At 44.5% G+C, this 21,407-nt stretch overlaps 1 protein-coding gene across 1 annotated transcript; it reads right to left on the bottom strand.

The window, feature by feature from the left end:
• Positions 1–3: 3 nt before the first annotated feature.
• LOC115357277 (vacuolar protein sorting-associated protein 13C-like) lies at positions 4–19,864 on the bottom strand. The gene is made up of 14 exons (XM_030048695.1): positions 19,798–19,864; positions 18,971–19,127; positions 17,989–18,108; positions 16,957–17,060; positions 9,102–9,269; positions 8,043–8,347; positions 6,901–7,045; positions 5,159–5,291; positions 4,846–4,964; positions 4,075–4,244; positions 1,432–1,685; positions 892–1,115; positions 109–201; positions 4–12 (listed from the first exon to the last, which is right to left on the bottom strand). Exons 1-14 carry the CDS (start codon positions 19,804–19,806, stop codon positions 4–6), a joined length of 2,010 nt encoding a protein of 669 aa, XP_029904555.1. The 5' UTR covers positions 19,807–19,864.
• Between the last annotated feature and the right edge of the window lie 1,543 nt (positions 19,865–21,407).

Raw genomic sequence — 21,407 nt, 5'->3', positions numbered from 1 at the left:
TGGTTAGTGCGACTGTGAAAAAAGTTTTACAGTCTCACATGTTAACTGGAGTTTCTCTGTCTCCGTCTGCGCTTCATGCTCACACGGCTCATCTCAGGCTAAAAGTACCTTGACGATGACTTCCTCCACAGTCACAGAGCCCGTCAGCGGCTGGTCAGGGTGGGTTTTGGTTTCCAGGACAACCGAGCATGGCCTCAACACCTGTGGGCCGAAAGTGAAACTCAGACAGACCCAGACCCACCAAAAACACCTGGAAACACCTGGAACCCTCTCAGAACAGAGCAGAGGCATTACAACAGTTTCATCCTCGGGAAACACAAGGCGACTTCCAAACTGCAGACTTCACCCTGTAGGAGCCCTGATATCAAACACATTTAACCACGAGAAATAGATCTGATATGTAAGGTTTTAGCAATAACATTATCATGATTTTAAAACCTTTTTATGATCTTACCTGTTAAGAAATTACACATGTAATTTCTTATGGTATTGTTTTTTTCATGTTTAATTTATCTATTTAGTGTGTACAATTTTTTTTAAACTAATGTTACAGTTGTTTTTTCCTCAGAAAATTCAACTGATATGTTTCAAAAACATGGGGAAACAAGGTGATGTGTAAATTAGCAAAAAATGACCCACAAATTTACCAGAAAATGACCAGATACTCAGTTAAAAAAAAAAAAAAAAAAATACTGCAAAATTAGCCCTGAAATATTTCTAAAAATGACAAGACAACGTTATTTGTGACAATTAGACAGAAGGTCAGGTCTGTGATGCCGGATCAGGTTTCTGGTGTTTAAAGGCTGGTGAACTGCGACCCTGAAGGGACCCCAGAGGGCCCCCTCGATGCCCGCAGGCCCCGGCTTGGCCCCCCATGTTGCAGCGTCTTACGGTGGTGACGGCCTTGTCCTCTGCGCTGCGGAGGAAGGGGCAGGCGAGCACGCGCAGCTCCCGCAGGTTGGCCCTCATACTCTGGCCGCCGGCGCCGGCCTGCAGGCTGAAGTCGCACTGGAACGATGCGGCCAGCGCCGGAGCGTCCGCCCTCATCAGGTTGGCCACGAACACGACCTCCGGGTCGACCACCACCGCCCGCAGCCGCATCCTCGCCATCGGGGCTGCAGGGCGAAGGGAGGCGGAGCGTTATTAACCGTCAGCGTTCGACTGCTTGAATTAAATAAAACCCCATTTAACCGTTGAAAGAAATCAAATTAATCTATTCAGGCCTAAAGGGTTAATGAGACACAGCCGGTCAGCATTTCTCCCTGTTTTCTGATGGTTTATAGAGAAAGACTTTGGTTGGGTTTCCAAGGGTTAAATTATTTTGTTTTTTTGTTTGTTGTTTCATTTGGGAGTGAAAACAGAAACTGTGAACTGCTCCTGCAGCTCTTATATGGATACAGAGACAAATTCATCTAAAACAGTTTTTCTTACCGGTGCTGGCGGAGCTGCTGCGGGGCTCGCTGCTCTGTCTCAGCGGGAGCCTGTCCACCTGGCCGGCGGCGGCGGCCGGTTGGCTCTGCGGCAGAGCCTGGATGAAGAAATCTGCGACGGCCATCAGGAACTCCACGCTGGCGCACAGGTAGAGCCTCTGCAGCACGGCCACCACCTCGCGCTGGTCGCTGCTCTGACGGTACGTGACGTCGATCATGGCCTCGCCGCTCTCCTCGTCCCGCTTCCCGACCATCCTGATGCCGTCGCACGAGACAAACAGGAAACAAACATGACACTCCAACACGAGCCGGCCACACTACAAGCTTTTCTGTTCACACTGTAGTAGAGATCGACCGATTATCCGCCCCAGACGATTTTCAGGATCGATATTCAGAATTCTTTAATAATCAGTGTGGTAATTTGGGTTTGCACGGCGGCTGATATGAAAACTCTGCCTCTCCGTCTGAGAGACAGCAGCTGGGCAGCGAAAAGGTTTCTGATAAAATGGTGTCGCCTTTCCAGTACAAGTCCAGTACAAGCACTGAGTAAGTGCATTAAACAAATCAACAATTGGATGTGCCAGAATTTCCTTCAGTTAAACAAAGACAAAACTGAAGTAATTGTTTTTGGAGCCAAGGAAGAACGATTAAAAGTTAGCACTCAGCTTCAGTCAATAATGTTAAAAACCACAAACCAAGCCAGAAATCTTGGTGTAGTCATGGACTCAGACCTGAATTTCATCAGCCACATTAAGACAGTTACAAAGTCAGCCTACTATCACCTTAAGAATATATCAAGAATTAAAGGACTTATGTCTCAGCAGGATTTGGAAAAACTTGTCCATGCATTTATCTTCAGTAGACTTGACTACTGTAATGCTGTCTTCACAGGTCTCCCTAAAAAATCCATCAAACAGCTGCAGCTGATTCAGAATGCTGCTGCTCGAGTCCTCACTAAGACCAAGAAAGTGGATCATATCACTCCAGTTCTCAGATCTTTACACTGGCTTCCTGTGTGTCAAAGAATTGACTTCAAGATATTGCTGTTAGTTTATAAAGCACTAAATGGTTTAGGGCCAAAATACATCTCTGATCTGCTGCTAAATTATGAACCATCCAGACCTCTTAGGTCGTCTGGGACAGGTCTGCTTTCTGTCCCCAGAGTAAAAACTAAACATGGAGAAGCAGCGTTTAGTTTCTATGCTCCACATATCTAGAACAAACTCCCAGAAAACTGTAGATCTCCTGCGACTCTCACTTCTTTTAAATCGCAGCTGAAGACTTTTCTGTTTGCCGCTGCCTTGCATTAAACCACATTAAGGTTTAATATTTTACACTGCACTGTAACTTTTAATGTCCTGTTCTATCATCTTATTCTCCTTTTAGATTTTTTTTTAAAATTGTTTTTATGTATGTTTTCTTGTGTTTCTTTTATATTGTTTTAATGCCTTTATGCTCTATGTAAAGCACTTTGAATTGCCTTGTCGCTGAAATGTGCTATACAAATAAACTTGCCTTGCCTTTCATTTCAGTTTTGTTGGATTCAAATGCCCTGAACACATCCTCAACACCAATCCCATGTAAGTCCAGCTTTACTGTCCTTAAAGCCTCATTACATGGGGGGCTGTCTATGTGGGAGCACCGTTGCGTGGTTTTGTTCTGACGTGCGCTCTTTTCGCCGTCGCCACACTGAGCAAGTTGCACGCCGAGCGATGCTGCAACACGACGCTTCCTGTAATCACTGCAGCCGGCAGCGTGAGGGCGGCGTGAGACTCGACGCCAGAGAGGCCCTGTTACACAGAAATGGGTCATGAAGTTTCTATATCTTTAACTACCGGTACACAGGAAACAGCTGTCACTTGGCTCTCATCATTTGTAATTCATTTACAGTATTTGCACTTAGTGCATCATGTCACAAATTTGGATGATGCCTTCTGATGGAAAAGCGAAATGAGAAATGCCCGATGGTGTCGTGTTGTCGCGGCAGAACGAGAAACAGAATCAACCAAATTACTAGCGGCAGGAAAGTCCAGCCAGGTGCCGGCGTCAGGGGACGAGTGTGAGACTGAACCAGGTGACGTCACCGATCAGCTCCTCCGGCCAGGCCGAAGGTTTGGTGACGGTGAAGTCAGCTGATGCAGTCTGAAGGCTCATTTATGCTCCTCTTATGTTCAGCAATAAAACCACTAGAGGGCAGCGCAGAGTGAGGTCATTAAACACATCACAACAGGGGGATGGGCGGTTTGTGAGGTCATTAAACACATCGCGACAGGGGGATGGGCAGTTTGTGAGGTCATTAAACACATCGCGACAGGGGGATGGGCGGTTTGTGAGGTCATTAAACACATCACCACAGGGGGGTGCACTATTCTCTTTTCTAATATTATCAGTTGTTTAAATTTCTTCTTCATGTCTCGCTCACAGACCGTATCTGAAAACCTGCACAGGTATGGAGGAAAGGAAGGCAGCTAGCGGACAGAAGGCTCCGGGTTTAACGCCAAATAAAAATGATCAGACAGCCTGATCGACCTGCGGGCACTGATCATGGGTTATGTTTTGTCTTGGCCCTGCATGAGTCAGAGGTCAGAGGTCGGGTTGTAAGAACCTAAAAGAGAGCTGGAGGTGCGCGGCCCGGGACTCTTACCGGGAGGTGACCCTCTGCATGCCGGTCCTCAGGTCGTCCAGCGTGCAGGCGGTCAGGACGGTGCTCACCTCCACCGAGCCGTCGCTCAGCATCTTCCCTGAGGCCTTCATGAGGTGCAGGGCCAACTCTCCCAGGCGGAGGCTCTCCTGGCGCCGGCCCAGTCCGGACGGCTGGAGGGATGACAACACGACAACACAACACGACACGACACCACAACACGACACGACAACACAACACGACAACACAACACGACACGACACCACAACACGACACGACAACACAACACGACACGACACAACATGACTTGACATATGCCTTCATCCTGCTTCTGTCGCTCAAGGCTGACTGAGCAGGAACAGTCACTCCATAAACACTGAACATTTCATAAACATAACATCTGTAGCATGTGGCGATGTGCAGTGTTTGTCCCTGGTTTCTTAAACACAATCGACAAAGGAAACGCCCAGCACCCCTTCAACAACTCCACCAGACTCTGATTCATTCATGTTACGTTTACGGGGACGGTGAACGTAACATGAATGATTTACTGGGACGTAAACGTAACATGAAGGATTCATTCATTCATGTTACGTTTACTGGGACGGTGAGCATTTCCTCCTGCCACAGAAAACACAACGTCCCCCCGCTCTGACAGGAGCTTTTATATTTCCGTTCGGGAAACGTGAAACTAATGAAAAAGGTTTGGAGCCGCGGCTGTGCAGTGTGATGTGAGGCAGTGGAGGGGCAGGGGGACAGGAAGTGGCGTCGCACCTGTTTGGGGTCGTTGCTGTACAGGACGAGGCCCAGAGACTCGATGTTGAAGTTGAACTTGATGGTTTCCAGAAGCTCCGCCTCCTGATGGCCACTGCCGCTGGGCCTCTGAGCAACGTCTGAGGAGAGCCAACACACACACACACACACACACACACACACACACACACACCGCGCTGAGTCAAGCTGCCGTCCTAAACCTCCTGCAGACTCAGTGTTCAGGACGGAACCCGAACCAGAACGTTAACATGTTCTACTGTGATCAGTAGAATGTGTGTGTGTGTGTGTGTGTGTGTGTGTGTGTGTGTCAGACCTGTGTGGGCGGGGCTTGGTGTCTGCAGTGTCTGGGCCGCCGGTTCCACGTTCTCCTGCAGGCCGCTCGCCTCGCCCACGTTCTCCATCAGGATCTTCAGCAGAACCTTCAGGTCGTCCTGACTCAGTGCCACCTGCAGACGTGCACACACACACACACACACACACACATCAGCTGTTTATTTCCCAACACGTTCACTTTTACTGCTGAGTTTTATTTTTTAAAATGTTGAACAACCCGTCTGTGACAGCTTCATGTCACACGCCTGCAGAAGCACCTGAGCGCCGACAGACCTTTAGGAGCAGAGACCCCTGACTGGGACACTGGATGGGACAATGTCTTTGGGGCATCTAAAAACCCAAATCACCAGCTAATCCACGACAAGATTTGTTACAGGACTGACTGAACACGGCGCAGACGGCATTTGATGGGTTTGGCGTGTGTATGTTTGGATGGTCTTGACTGTTATATAGGTGTGTGAGTGTGTTACTGTGTGTGGGTTATTATGTGTATGTATGTGTGTAATGTATAAAAATGTCATTACTTTAAAGTTGAATGTAATTGTATATTTGAACTGAAGCTTTAATCAAAACAGTTGATTACAAAAACAACTCAGGTTTTGTTCTACACACAAAACCTCAGCTACAAGAACGATGAGAGCCACACACACACACACACACACACACACAAACACACACACACTAATCTAGTTGAAATATACATATATATATATATATATATATATATATATATATATATAAAGTACAGGCCAAAAGTTTGGACACACCTTCTCATTCAATGTGTTTTCTTTATTTTCATGACTATTTACATTGTAGATTCTCACTGAAGGAATCAAAACTATGAATGAACACATGTGGAGTTATGTACTTAACAAAAAAAGGTGAAATAACTGAAAACATGTTTTATATTCTAGTTTCTTCAAAATAGCCACCCTTTGCTCTGATTACTGCTTTGCAGTAATCAGAGCAAAGGGTGGTCAAAAACGTCAGAAAACTCTTCACAGCTCCCACAAACTTGGTCCAATCCACATCAAAACTACATATTTTTGTAGGAATTTTTGTCCTCTTTCCATCTGCATAGTTTTCAAAGCCGTCAGACTTTTACTTTAGACTCCAGGGGCCTAATTAGTGCCCAATGTCAGCCTCTGCACACCAAACTCCATGGGAAAAAATGAGGTTTTGTTTTTGGCCACTCCGACTTTGAGGGCTTATAAAATCCAAACGATCGAGTAATGACGGAATCCTTCAGAACTTTTGTTCAGCACTGTGTCCTCTGTCATCTGACTTTGCAAAGCAAATTGTGGACTTCCTGTTGGTTTTTAGAGGGGGGGTGTCAGCGCGTGATTTGTAGGGCTTGATGAGAGCTACATTTCGGCGTTGGTTTGGTCTTTCTATCACATTCCTGTGGGCCACAGCGGCTGCCTTTGTGTGCCTAGGTGGCGCTACCGAGCCCATTTTTGCACTTAGGGGGTCCGTTTGTGCATTTTATCAAATTTTTCACCAGACCTGGCCAGCGTGCCGAATTTGAGTTTTTGAGCATGTTTAGGGGGTCAAATTAAGGTTTATTTTGACGTAATAATAATAAAGGAGAAGAAAAAACGGTACAAATAAAATAGGGCTTCTCGCTGTTCCAGCGCTCGGGCCATAATAAATATACAGAGCCTGTATAAATGTAAAGAGTGTATATGTAATATAAAGTGTGTATGTCGGCGGTGGGCTCACCTTCATGGGCTTCAGGTCTCCGTCGACCTCCACGGCGGCCATCTTCTGGCACCAGGCGGCGGCGAGGTTCCTGCGGACGCTCAGCAGCAGGTTGAGGGGCTCCAGCAGCTCGGTGCGCGCTCCGCCCGCCGCCTCCATGCAGATCCTGATCAAACAGACACAGAACGTCACTGAGCGGACCGCGGCAAACTACAGACGAGAACAAACACAGGAACCCACGCGCTCGCATCACCTGGAAACACAGGTGAGCGCAGCTGGGACACCTGACCACCAGATGGCAGCACGGGTTTCTCAGACCTGACGCTTTGATTTCATTATTCAAAGCAGCGACTGCAGGTTTCACTTTGTTAGGAGTGCTGTATTTTTGTGCATTTAAACAAAAACAACATCTGAGTTTTGTTTTGTTTGTTTGTTTGTTTTGTTTGTAATGTTTCTTGCACACGGCTGGTGGTTTCCATGGTAACTGTTCATTTTAAGTTCCTCCACATTCACGACCCCAGATGGCAGAACCGAACTGATTTGGTGATTTTGGTGATGTGCTGTTTCCTATAGCGCCACCATCAGGCCAAACTTGTTACCACGGCAACCTGTAAAGTTTTTATTCTCTCTTTTTCAGAGCTGCTGAGCAGAGATGGAGGAGGAGGAGGAGGAGTCCTCCATAATCCAGATTATGTTAGGGATCAAGCATCCACATTATAAGTCATTTCTCTGTGTAATAACTAAGCACTGAATTAAAGCACATGGCTTAGGGTTCGGGTGTGAGCCCCACTGACAACTTTCAATTTCCAAAGTTTACTTTTCTTTCCATTTCCTTCATTTTTCACATGCTGGCAACATTTTGTGGCACAGATTTATTTTTTTGGGGTCTTTTCTTCCTCTCCAAGGCTCTTGCACCACTTTAATTTTTACTTTTATTTTCATGCTTTTTTCTAATCTCTGCACCTGGTTTTCAAGTGTTCTGTCACTGAGGCTCTATAAATAAAGTTTATTATTGTTTATTAGTCATATTTCAGCTCACAGGAGCCACAGTGTGTGTGAAACAGACTTTAACCCCCTGCCGGGTTTTGACCTGCTGCTTTCTGACGTTTTGGGAACCAAACGCTCCTCACACGTCTGTCCCGTGGGTTTCCACGGCGACTCACCTGGACAGTTTGAGCTGCGTCAGCTGCACGTCCATGTGGTCGATGACGGCCGGCAGGGGGCGCCCCTCCACGGGCAGCAGGGAGAAGCTGTTCCCCACCGTGATGAGCCCCAGGTCCACCTCCAGTGCATTGTGGGAGACGGAGGACTGGGGGATGATGATGAGCGGGGCCTTCAGCTTGATGTCCATGGACAGACGGAAGCTCTTCTGGGCCAAGTCTCGCACGCTGGACGCCGCCTTCTCCGCCGCCTGGGCCGTCGCCGCGCTCAGCGCCTCCTTCGCCGTCTGGAAGTTGTTGGTGAAGTTCTGGACGCCGCGGAGAGAGAAACGCAGCCACTTTGTCTCCCAAACATTTAATCTACCTGGATCTGTACCTTTATATTCATCTATCCACCCTCATCATCATCATCATCATCATCATCATCATCATCATCAGACACCCTATGCAAGCATCTAAACTCAAGTGATCTGACTCATCAAGAAATCATTTGCATCATAACAAATACATTTTCTTGCTTTTCAGAATGTTTTGTTGCTCATTTTTTGGTAACTTTCTACACATTTTTGCTCATTTTTGGATAATTTCTTGCTAATTCAATCACAAACTGTTTGCCATGTTTTTGAAAGAAATAAAGAGATTTTTTTTTTACTGAAATATTAGTACCACAAAATGCCAAAAATATAAGAAAAATACTTGAAAATGAGCCCCAAAAAAAGAAGAAATTTTAGAAAAAAAATTCTATAAACACAAAAATTACAGCTACATTTTTAATGATTTAAATGATATATTTAATCAGGTCAGCAACGTTGGATCAGATCTATTGCATTTAAACACTTGAGAAGAAAATTGTTTCTTAATATCAGGGTCCCTGCAGGCCCAAATCACCTCAAATGGGCGTCCAAGACATGAAAAATCCTCTGAAATCCGATAAATCTTTCCCATAGCTGTGATGTTTATCTGTTTTATCAGCAGCATCTTAAAGTCATATTCCGTGAAAATTGACTCTGTCTGTAAACAGCGACGGCAGAGAGCAGAAACTGCTTCCTGTATGACACTCACCAGCAGCGACATGATGAACTTGTGCAGGTAAACCACCTGGATGCAGCCCACGTTCAGCTTGACTCTGCCGTCGGTCTTGGAGGTGTCGGCGTAGCCGGCGCCCTCTGTGGCGTTGGGGGTCAGACTCATGGAGAAGCTGAACACCTCGTCGCCCACGATGGAGATCGCCTGCGGGACGCAGACGGACATCAGACAGGATCAGAGAGGAGAAACCAGACGACTGCAGCAGCACGGCGACAAGACATGACAGCAGCATGAAATACAGACGACAGATAAAATACAGCAGGTAAAAAACTAAAAAAGAAATGTGTTGCACAGCAACAGATCACCAGACTCTGAATTCAGAGGACTTCCTGCTTTGGAACAAAGAAACATGATGAGGACTAAAGAGGCAACAACAGTCAGAGCAGTCTCCGATCGATGTGGGAGCTTTGAGACCGACACCAGTTTTAGAAGGGAAAACAGACACGACAGTTTTTCCCTCAACAACATTCAGCCTGACTTTGGAGCGATAAAAAGTATGTATGATTGATTGATTGATTGATTGATTGATTGATTGATTGATTGATTTGGTCGTCTTGCCCATAACCAGGCGTGACACACTTGGTATTTTCACTCTATCAGCGCATCCTGGTCAAAATACACCGCGACCGATATGATTCCAATCAAGGTTATAATAGTTTGGGATTTTTCATTAGTTTTTATTTTTATTTTGTTGTAACTCTTTGTTTTCAATTTCAGTTTAGTTTTAATTCGTTTTTAAAACTAGTTTGCTAGTTTAGTTTAGGTTTTATTTTTTGAAAATGCTTCGTTTTGGTTTAGTTTTTATTAGTTTTAGTCTTTTTTGGTAATAAGGGGTGAGATTCAAAAAGGTCAGAAAACAGTGTGTAATTAAAACTCAACAGAACATGCCATTTTAGAAAATATATCCACTTAAGAAAGATGAACCATCCAGAAAAGACAAGTATGAATAAAAAAAGCCAGTCAGCATGTTTGTGCCATTAAGCCAAAAAAACTGCACACAGCAGTAGTAATTTCTACATTAAATGTAGAAACATGTGTAAACAGTCTATATAAGATGCAGTCTTAAGTGCAATATGTGTGTATTTCTGTTTCTTAGGTGAGATGTAAGTAGGGTCATTCTAAAAGAAAAACAGGAAAAACTCAAAGCCCAGTAACTCATTAGGCTCAATTAGTTTGGATGAACCAACTCGGAGCTGACTTCTCAACAAACTGGACCGTCCAGCTCGAGATGCAGGCACTGCAACTCCACCAAGTTTATCTAATAATAATCCAAAGAAAATCTAAATAATAATCCAAATCATTTTACAGCTGATTAACAAAACAATATCTCACATGCTGCACTTGAGACACTGAGAGCAAGACAGCTGGAACATACTACTCATCAGGAAAAAAACAAAAAGTCCTTGTATTATAAATCAGTCAGCTATTTCAAAAACAGTTTTTCAAGATTTCCAAAGTGTGTGTTTAGGTGAGGGGGTGTGTGCTTCAGTCAAGCAACATTTGGCATTTAGCAGCTTTCTTGCTTTCATTATGACTGAATCTGCACTCGGGTGCTTGATGGCATCTTTCAGTGTGAGCTGAAGGGTGTGGGCACGGCACGGCGTTCTCTGGAACCTGTTACCTTCTGACAGGTCCAGTTCTTATCAAAGCAAAAACACTAAAAGGACTGTTTGGTCCTAGTGGGGCGGCACAGCTAAACTATCATTCATTATGTGATAAAAGCACCAAATTTTGTACACTCATTGCTGAATATATGAAGAGTTCATTTGCAAAAACAGATAAAAGCCATTCTTAAAATGAATACACCTTATCCACTGCTTGGAGTACACACACACATATAGCATTTTTCCACTATAGTGCCATGCCGCGCCGTGAAATTCACGGTTCCTCATTCATTCCCTCTCCAGCAGCCCGCTTGGTTCCCGGAACCAACCGTGAAATATTTCAGCCCGGTTTGACATCTGGTGCTGGCCCGGTTAGAACGGGGCCGTGGAGGCGGGCCTAAATATGATCTCCTTCATGATTGGTCCGTTAGAATGTCAGTTAACCAGGCTGCTCCAAACTGACAAGTGACAAGTGTCAACATGAAACCTTCAGCCAGTCGGCTGTTATTCACAAACATCAGTTTCTGGAGAGATTATGGAAGAAACTGATTTGCTTGCTGAGTTTTTTGTTGGGTTTTTCTGTTGTGTAGCCTCGTTTACATTTTTCTTACAAATGGAAATGGAAATGTGACCACAAAGTGCAGATGGCAGAGCATCTGTGAAGATGATGATGATGATGGCATCCGGCCGGTCAGCCGCGGCACCGGTCGGCGGCCCGGTCGCGGCACCGGTTGCAGCACCGGTTGCAGCACCGGTCAGCGTCAAGCGGCCAGGTCGCGGCCCCGGTCAGCGTCAGGCGACCCGCCGACCAGTGTTGTGGCCAGCCCGCTTGACGCTGACCGGGGCCGCGGTCAGGCCGCGGACCGGGGCCGCGGCCAAGCCGCCTTACGCTGACCGGTGGGTTTTTTATTCAAACAAGATTTTGTCCATTAAAAAAAGTAGTAAAAAGCTAATGTAGGCTAACAACTGACAGCTCCTCTTGTTACTATAACAACTCCATGGCAACGAGCGCGCCTCTCTAATTCTATGACGCCGACCCGCTGCTACCATAAGCAATGGAAACACTCCAAGGCCAAACAGTCAGCCCGGCACGGCCCTTCACGGCTCGGCTTTGTATAGCGGAAAAACGCTAATATACACACACACACAAAGCATGATTTAGGATAATAAACATTATGCCAGGCAAAATAAACATCAAGTAAAAAAAAAAAAAAAAAAGTCGAAATAAATATAAAGAAATAAATATGAAGAATTTTTTAATAAAATTTTAAAAAAAAATTTCATTCTGATGACTGTGGCAGCCATTTTCAAAACTGGCTGCCAGTGGTTACTGGCATGGAATGCTTTGCCTTCCCTACAGCTGCTGTTTCATGTTTTCAGCACCACAAATATAATTTAGAGACATTTTAAAGTGGGAAAAGCTTTATTACAATGTGACAGAACATAAACTTTAATAGGCTCTCACATTGCCCTTCACAGTCTATTAATCTTGTATTTTAAAAATTCTACAAGGGCAGAATCCTCGTCCTGAGGTGTGTGACAGTGATGGAGTTTTAAAATAAATAAATAAAAAAGAACCACATGGGTAAAGGACACATTTAAGTTCTAAAAAAGCATAATGAAAGTCAATTAAGTTTCTTGCTTTCAGGAAGTGTTTTTTTTTTTTTTAATTAATATTTGGTTTTAGCTCAAACAGTCACAAAGCTACAGTAAAATAAATATGGCTTGTTTGCTGTCACTAACAATGTTTTTTTTTTTTTTCTCCATAACACATCATTTCTCAGTCTCCTCTCCCACTGAGCTCTGCTCCATGCTCCAAGCTAACCGCCTAGCCTAACTAGCCTAGCCTAACCGCCTAGCTTAACTAGCCTAGCTTAACTAGCCTAGCCTAACTAGCCTAGCCTAACCGCCTAGCCTAACTAGCCTAGCTTAACTAGCCTAGCTTAACTAGCCTAGCCTAACCGCCTAGCTTAACTAGCCTAGCTTAACTAGCCTAGCCTAACCGCCTAGTTTTGCTAGCTTGAAAATTTACCTCCACTGTTCCCCACAATTATTCTTTTTCTCTTTAGCCTTTATCTACGATGTTCAAAATGTATACATCCACAAACTAACATATTTTAATCCTAATTATGACAGTAGAAATGACACAAACTAACATATTTTAATCCTAATTCTGACAGTAGAAGTGGCAGGTTGAGGCCTACCTTGATGGAGGGCCCATGTTGGCTGGCTGCTGTTCCCGCAGCGTGACTCAGGGCTCTGCAGCGTCACGCACCGGGCACCAGACACGCATTTCAACACACATTTCAACACGCTCACACACACACACCTTGTGTTTCTCACGCAGAGAAATCACCAGGATAACGCCCAACAAGTTGCCCCACTATTGTTTTATAACAGGTAGGGACGTATAATTTCCACGATCACAGAATCACGGACGGAATCTTGGAATCAGCCGGATGAGACGGAAACCAGAAGGCAGAGAAACTCTGCAGCTACGCAGCACTGACAGAGATTGTGTTACAAAGTGAAGAGGTGCCACTCCGCGCTATTTTCACTGGCTAACAGCAGCACACTGGCTTAGCTTGTCTATTCAGAGAAGAGGTATCACTTCGGCTTATTTTTCAATCTATGTTGTCACATGCATAACACTGCTCATTCATTGGTAGCTGAACTGTTGGGTCTGTTTGATGAGTAATTTACATTGTTAAAACAAATAATAATTTAACATGTTGTTACAGTAAAAAGTACTCTGTCAACCCTCAGGTGAAATAATTACTGATGCATCCTCTTGTCATTTTTGTTCAATCATTAATAACATTTTCACCTTTTATTGCTATAACAACATAATCATTAAATAAATAAATAAATAAATGAATAAATGTGTTGTTTATTTGTTACCTCAATTAATTTAAGGTCATTCCTATTTCATTTGTGTGCATTCTAGTCATTAACATTTTAGTCATTAACATTAAAAACACACTCTTTTTTGGTAGTAAAATACACCACCACCCCCCACCCCCTCCCCGCCACCGCCACAGTCTCACTCTGAACTCAGTTCAAAACTTGAGAGCCCTGATGACACACTGTTTAATAATGTGTCTCCATTTAACTTTTATCTTGGATATGAAATTATATTACAATGACGATAGCAATGACAGTAAAAGACAGTGAGTGTCACCTTCAAAATGTTGAACCTGAGTGTCCTATTTGGGCTGGGAAATTCCTGTGACCCCAGCATAAAAAAAGTGTGTAGGCTTATTTCATGCTGCTGACTACTGATGTAGGCTAACTGGGTACAACAGCATTGTTTGTAGTCAAGCTGCATTCTCGGCTTCTAGGCAAAACACTCAGCACTAGTCTTTAAAGTCAATAATGAGTAAATATAATGTAGTCAGTCATTTTAGTTTGAATTAAAAAAAAAAAAAATTAGAGGGACCACATGTCTGGTCGATGCAGCGGTGTGTGGGAGCTCCACTCGGTGCAGGGTAGGCAGAGCACGGTGAACCTGGCCTCCAGGTGGATGGTGAAAACAAGCTGACACACTCATGAAAGACGCTGCTGATCCTCTCTTGCTCCAGCCATCACACGCAGGCTCAGCTTCCTAGCCTCCCTTATGATTTCTCTTCATTTCTGCTCTGCCGTGTCCTTCTTAGCCCCAATGAGGCCTCTGACTCTTGCAGCTCCGGGTGTTTTGAATTCTGGCTCGAGTATGGCGGCGAACTTTTTGAAGGCAATCGACTCACAAAGTCGCGTAGACATTAGGGCATTAACGACGCCAGACTTTTTCACGTCGACGCTACGTCGACCCGTCAACACCGGGAGCTGTGCAGTGGAGCACACAAACAAAAACAAAACAACACAAAACAAAAACTAACTTTTTCTTTCACTTCGACTTTTGACGGACCCTGGTGGGGCCACTTCTAGGTTAACGCCCTAGCAGACATGCCAGTCTCAATAAACATATTCACTGATGCTTGTGGTGTTCTTGTGTTTTACCAAGCAGAAGGTGTGTGGTCGCTGCTGGAAGCACTGTAGTAGTTTAGTTTAGGGTTAGGGTTTTCTGTCCTCCTGGTGTCGGGCTGTGTCGGGCTGCCTGGCCTGGGCTTAGCTTCAGGCTGGGCGCTCTCCCTTACTTGCTCAAGGTAAGCCAGGTTAGCCTTCTTGTGTGCACTTTTCAAATGGACTTTTAGCTTCGTGGGATTTTTCCCCTTCAGAAAAGTTCCTCATATTTTATCATGTTCCACTACAAGGCACTTACTCCTGTCTGAGACACAGTCATATTCAAAATAATCCCAAATAGGACTCTGGCATTTTCTCCCTACTTTCGCCACCCTGCCCTCCGGCGGGGTGCTGCCTGACATGCCTGCCCTCTGCTGGCCTAAAACTGGCACTGCTTTAAAAAAAAAAAAAAAAAAAAAAAGATGGACAGGAGATAGACGTTCACCCAAAATACTAGGCTTGTGTATGAAACAGTGGCGGTTCTAGACCTGTTTTACTGAAGGGGCCTGGCTGGGGCCGGGGGTTTAGTCAGAGGGGCACATTCAACCCAGGGCAAAAAAGAGAAACATTCAAAATTATATCTGATTTTTTTTCCATAAAACTAGAGATTACCCATTGTTGAATGGTTCAAAATATCACATTTGAGACACAAATATAAGAGACAGAAACAATGGAAACATCCTTTTTTCAGTGGAACCTCAGTTCAGACAAACTCCTCACTTAGTACAAACTCCTGCTTCTAAAATCTTCATCAGGCAGTTTCATCAACATCATCATCACATCTTCATTACACCACTGTCTTCTTATCATCTTCATCAATAAATCATCATCATATTTACACTCTAAAAGCTTATTGTTACCCTGTAACAATAAAGAGGGGTCCAGACTCAGAGTTACGGGTTCTGTTGGCCCCTCCCCAGAACCACCCGTGGTATGAAATACACTGACAAAGACGAAAACTAAACAAACTTTCTCTATCACTTTAGTTTGTTTTAGTTAGTTTTGTAAACGCACAGTAGTTTCAGTTAGTTGTCCGTTTTTTTCAAAGCCTCGTTTTTATTTTTATTTCAGTTAACGAAAATGTTTTTACACATTTAGTTTTCGTTATTTCGTCAGTTTTCGTTAACAATAATAACCTTTATTCCAATATAGCAGAAATGCATTCAGAATCAAAACAAGAATCATAAATGCTTCATTGATCCCTGAGGGAAAACTGGGTATACCTGTGATTGGCCGATATCAGCCGACTGATACATCGGTCGGTCTCTAGTCTCCAGTCGATCTCAGTCTTTTTGGTTCATGACCCCGTAAAGCAAAGCCAAGGGTGCTGACGCCCAGAGAGCCACTGGGTCAGGAGGGATTATTCATATTTTTAACAAGATGCAGGATGAGAAAATAACAGCTGTATATACGCAGATGTAAACATATAATTTGTACATGTGGAATGGACATCTAACAGTATGAAAATTTTATGTTTCATTTGTTTATTTATTTGTTTATTTTTAACACATTTATTTAATGCTTGAATTCAAAAGAAAACTCATTCAAGCTCACTCACTCACAATTAGGGTTAGGAACACCTCCACCAGGAGGAACACCTCCGCCGGGAGGAACACCTCCACCGGGAGGAACACCTGCACCAGGAGGAACACCTCCACCGGGAGGAACACCTCCACCAGGAGGAACACCTCCACCGGGAGGAACACCTCCACCGGGAGGCGGCCAGGAGGCTTCCTGACTAAATGCCCGAAACACTTCAACTGGCTTTTGTTGACGCAGAGGAGCAGCGGCAGAGGAAACCCTCTTCCGCTGCTTGTATCCATGACCTCGATCTTTCGGTCTCTACCCAGAGCTCGTGACCACAGGCGAGGGTTGGAACCATGACCGATCGGTAAATCGAGAGCCTCGCCATCTGGCTCAGCTCCTTCTTCACCAGGACGGTCCGGTGCAGCGACCACAGAGCTGCCGCCGCCCCGACCCTCCTGAGATACCTGAACTCCTCCACCTGAGGCAGTAACTCACTCCCCTCTCGGACAGGGCAAACCACCTTTTTCTGGCAGAGAACCACGGCCTTGGACTTATTCATGCATCCTTAAAATGATGTTTTTGATGGAAGAGTGCAGGTGAAGAGCATGTTCACTGTTTTATAAATAAACATAGGTGAAGGTGGGAGGTGATGAAGCATGACTCAGCAGGAACATTAAATCAGTAAAGTGCTGACTTGCCTTCTTGTGGACGCTTTTGGGATCAACATTGATGACGATGAAATCTCGCAGGCGGGCGGAGATGTGAGTCTGCGGTCCTTGCATCAGCAGAGAGCCGTTAATACCTGAGGAGCAAAGAGTTTAACATGAAACCAACAACCCTCATAAACAGCTGGCGCCAAATCCCACCATCCTGAGACCCAATCCTCCCAATGTCCCGAGACCCAATCCTCCCAACATCCTGAGACCCAATCCTCCCAACGTCCTGAGACTCAATCCTCCCAACGTCCTGAGACCCAATCCTCCCAACGTCCCGAGACTCAATCCTCCCAATGTCCCGAGACCCAATCCTCCCAACGTCCCGAGACCCAATCCTCCCAACGTCCTGAGACTCAATCCTCCCAACGTCCTGAGACCCAATCCTCCCAACGTCCTGAGACTCAATCCTCCCAACGTCCTGAGACCCAACCCTCCCAACGTCCCGAGACCCAATCCTCCCAACATCCTGAGACTCAATCCTCCCAACGTCCCGAGACCCAATCCTCCCAACGTCCCGAGACCCAATCCTCCCAACGTCCCAAGACTCAATCCTCCCAACGTCCCAAGACTCAATCCTCCCAACGTCCACACTCTCAGAATTTGAGCCTTTATGAACATATTCCCACAAAAACAAAATCCTGCAGACTCTACTTGAGAGAATTACGAGAGAATTAAGTAATGGATGTGAAAATCCCAATGTAGAGTTAAATGAATCTAGTAAATTGTAGTATTTCAGCCCAATAATTATTTTTGAGAGAATATGTTGTATGGAATTCATTCTGCAGTAATTTTGATGGGACTTACTTTCCTGGTTATTAGTTTATGAATATGATGTTTGAAATAATCCTGATATACAACAAAACATACTATATTTGTATATAATGGTATGGCATTGGTAACACATTTATTAAATGAAATTAGACATGTAATCAGAAACACAGAACATCTTCAAAACTAGAATTTCAGTGACTATAAAAATGTTAATGAGGGCTGTGGGTCTTCAGCGACGCGTACCTTGGATCTTGATGTCGGCCATGTTGCAGCTCTGGTCACACACCAGCACGTTGAAGGCTCCCAGCGTCATCATCACCTTCAGGTCGATGACGTCGCTGTCGGACGGCGAGCCAGTCGCAGCTGGCGGGGAGACGGAGACGAGGCGACCGGGGTTAAAGGGACAGTTCAAAATATTCTGCTTTTACATGGAAACCCTTTGGAACTTGCAGAGAGAAATGCCACAGAAATAAAGTTTTTTGTTCATTTTGTTTCACAAACACACAAGAAGCCACACAAAATTAACATATAAAATTAATATATAAGTTCAGTGGTTATTCAGTAAGTAGCGTTTGCATTAAACTTTATTTATAGGAGGTTTGACTGCATGTGCACACACATGAGGTGCAGACCGCTGGGCTGTTTCACCGGGAGGAAGCTGGACGGTAAGCCCTGAGGCACACCCATTTGTTTTCTTCCAGAAACAGGTTTGATCCCAGAGACAAAAAACACAAAGAAGAAAACAAAAAGACAAAAATCACATAGACCCCCCCCAAAAAACAACCCCGCAAAGACAAAAATCACGAAGAAAAAAAAAAACACAAAGAAAAAAACACAAAGAAAAAAAAATATGATGGATTCCTCGCACGTCCTGCACTCTGATTGGCTGTAGATCACATGACTTTTCACTTCAGGATGTGGACTCTGAGAGACGCCTGACAGATCAAACCTGATCTGATCTGATCAGGTTTGATCAGCAGCACTCTGACTCAGTGTGTGTGTGTGAGAGAGAGTGTGTGTGTGTGTGTGTGTGTGTGAGTGAGTGTGTGTGTGTGTGACTGAGTGTGTATATGTGAGAAAGTGTGTGTCTGTGTGAGTATGTGTGTGTGAGTGAGTGTGTATATGTGAGAAAGTGTGTGTGTGAGTGAGTATGTGTGAGTGAGTGTGTATATGTGAGAGTGTGTGTGTGTGTGTGTGAGAAAGTGTGTGTGTGTGAGTGTCGTACTGGAGCGGGCGGACACCGCCCGGCTCTCCTCGCCCCGGCCTCGGGTCTCTCTCTCGGGCGACGGCAGACTGCTGGACGACAGCGCCGCAGACAGGAAGTTCATCACCGAGAGAAGAGCCTCAGTGTGGAGGAGGAGGTCGAGAGAGGTGAAGGTTACCTGGGGAGAGAGAGAGACAGGGAGGGAGGGAGAGAGAGAGAGAGAGAGAGAGAGAGAGAGAGAGAGAGAGAGAGAGACAGAGACAGGGAGAGAGAGAGAGACAGGGAGAGACAGAGACAGGGAGGGAGGGAGAGACAGAGAGAGAGAGAGAGACAGAGAGAGAGAGAGACAGAGACAGGGAGGGAGGGAGAGAGACAGGGAGAGAGAGAGAGACAGGGAGAGAGACAGAGACAGGGAGGGAGAGAGAGAGAGACAGGGAGAGACAGAGACAGGGAGGGAGGGAGAGAGAGAGAGAGACAGGGAGGGAGGGAGGGAGAGAGAGAGAGAGAGAAAAGAAACAAAAAGGAAAAGGTCAGAAAAGTCACTGCAAAAACAGGCCAATCAGAATCAGTCATTAAAAATCAACCAGTCATGTTGAGTCTTGAATTAGCGTCTTCCTGCCCGCCATGTATTAGCAGGGGTGTGGGCGGGGCCACAAGACTGCCAGCCAATCAGCCAGTTGCTCATTAATAATGAATGAGTGCTGCATGGTTACAGGTGGAAAAGAAGTTTGAGTGAGTTGAATGAGTTTTCTGTCGTTTAAACGTCACAGATCAGCAGGTCAACTATTGATCACTGATTATTGATCCTGAATATCAGAAAGCTGATGTGTGTGTGTTTTAATACTCACACTGATCATCTGCTCGGTGTTCTTGTAAACGGTGGCAAAGTTGGGCCCGGTCCGGTCCGCCTAGTAAACACACACACACACACACACACACACACATACACACACACACACACACAGGTTATTTGAGGCGGAGCTCCTTGTGTTTGTAAACTCACTGATTCTAGGGAATTTGGATAAAACAGGTTTTAATTTTGGAAAAAAAAAAGTGAGTTAAATTACAAAATGTGAAGGTATATCATTATAGGCCAAGGTCTTGGCTGTTCAGCAATGTACCGGTGCAACCTCCTCATTTTGCATTTTTTTCATAAAATAGGTTTTTCGAGTTATTAGGCTACTTTGTTTTTGTCAACACCGTCACCGTAATGTTTTTTTTTTTTTTTAATTTGAAAAACATATTTTTGTATTAAAAGAGACTATTACTTTAATAACTCAACAGCACCAAAGAGACATATTGTAAGCATATTCATTTAAAACCAATATAACTGCCTCTGACGGTGGTGACACTAATCTGACGGTGGTGACAGTCGCCTCATTAAAACATACATTTCCAAAATTTATGCCACTCAAGTCAATGGCTTCTTGCTTAACAACTTTATTTAACTATTTGGTACAAAAAATAAGAATCCTGAGCTCTGTTCTAAGCATTTTTCAGACTTCAGTCATCACCGTCACACAGAAAACCTGACGGTGGTGACGTCTGACGGTGGAGACAAAAACCTGCTCTTTCACATGATCAGCATGAGTCCCTAGTGTGTGTGGTGTGCGTATGATGTTCTATGTTGTCTGTTGTTGCTTATAAGTTATTTATTGTGTGCTATTTATTGTGCTTTTGCTACCACAATAACCTGCTGCTCATAATAAATTGCCCCCTGTGGGATTAATAAAGTTGTTTGATTTGAACTGAATTGTATTAAGTGAATCTAGACTGTCGAGTATGCATATGGAGGGAGATAGTGGGATGTTGCTGCCAATGAATTGGGATAGTGTGGTGCTTATGTGACCTGTTTATGTTGTTTTCTGCATTGAATGAAGCTCACAGCGTGCAGGTAACAGCAGGTTTATTTCACCTGAGTTCGACAAAGAGGGAAATAAGGCAACGGATCAGCTCCTGCGGACATACATCTCATGCACCATCTCTTACAAATCCTGCGGTGCACTCAGGTTTTTTCCTTCTGTGATCGTATAGTGTTTTACAGGTAAATAAAATAATGACACAAGATAGAAAAATCCCTCTCAAGGAAAACAAATAAAATAAATACAAAAAAATATATATATATAAATAATTTTAAATCTCTGGACTGCTACCTGTCTTTTTTACATACTTTTTACCCCACAACAACAACAACTTTTCCACAAAATATACAGAAAACAAATGAACCACAATCCACCTGCATGTCCAAAACTGCTCAACACACTGCAGCATACCTGGGTTCGACAAAGAGGGAAATAAGGCAATGGATCAGCGGTGCACTGAGGATTTCCCATAATCCCTCTTTACTCGTAAATTACAGTTACATATCAATGACAGCAGGTGGCGTAGTCTCCACATTTTGTTTTCTTTAGCAGGATTTAACACATCCTATATAACTATGTTACACTTACTTCTTTGC

This window comes from Myripristis murdjan, chromosome 3, assembly GCF_902150065.1.
Source record: "Myripristis murdjan chromosome 3, fMyrMur1.1, whole genome shotgun sequence".
NCBI lineage: Eukaryota > Metazoa > Chordata > Actinopteri > Holocentriformes > Holocentridae > Myripristis > Myripristis murdjan.
This window is presented reverse-complemented; position numbering and strand designations above follow the sequence as displayed.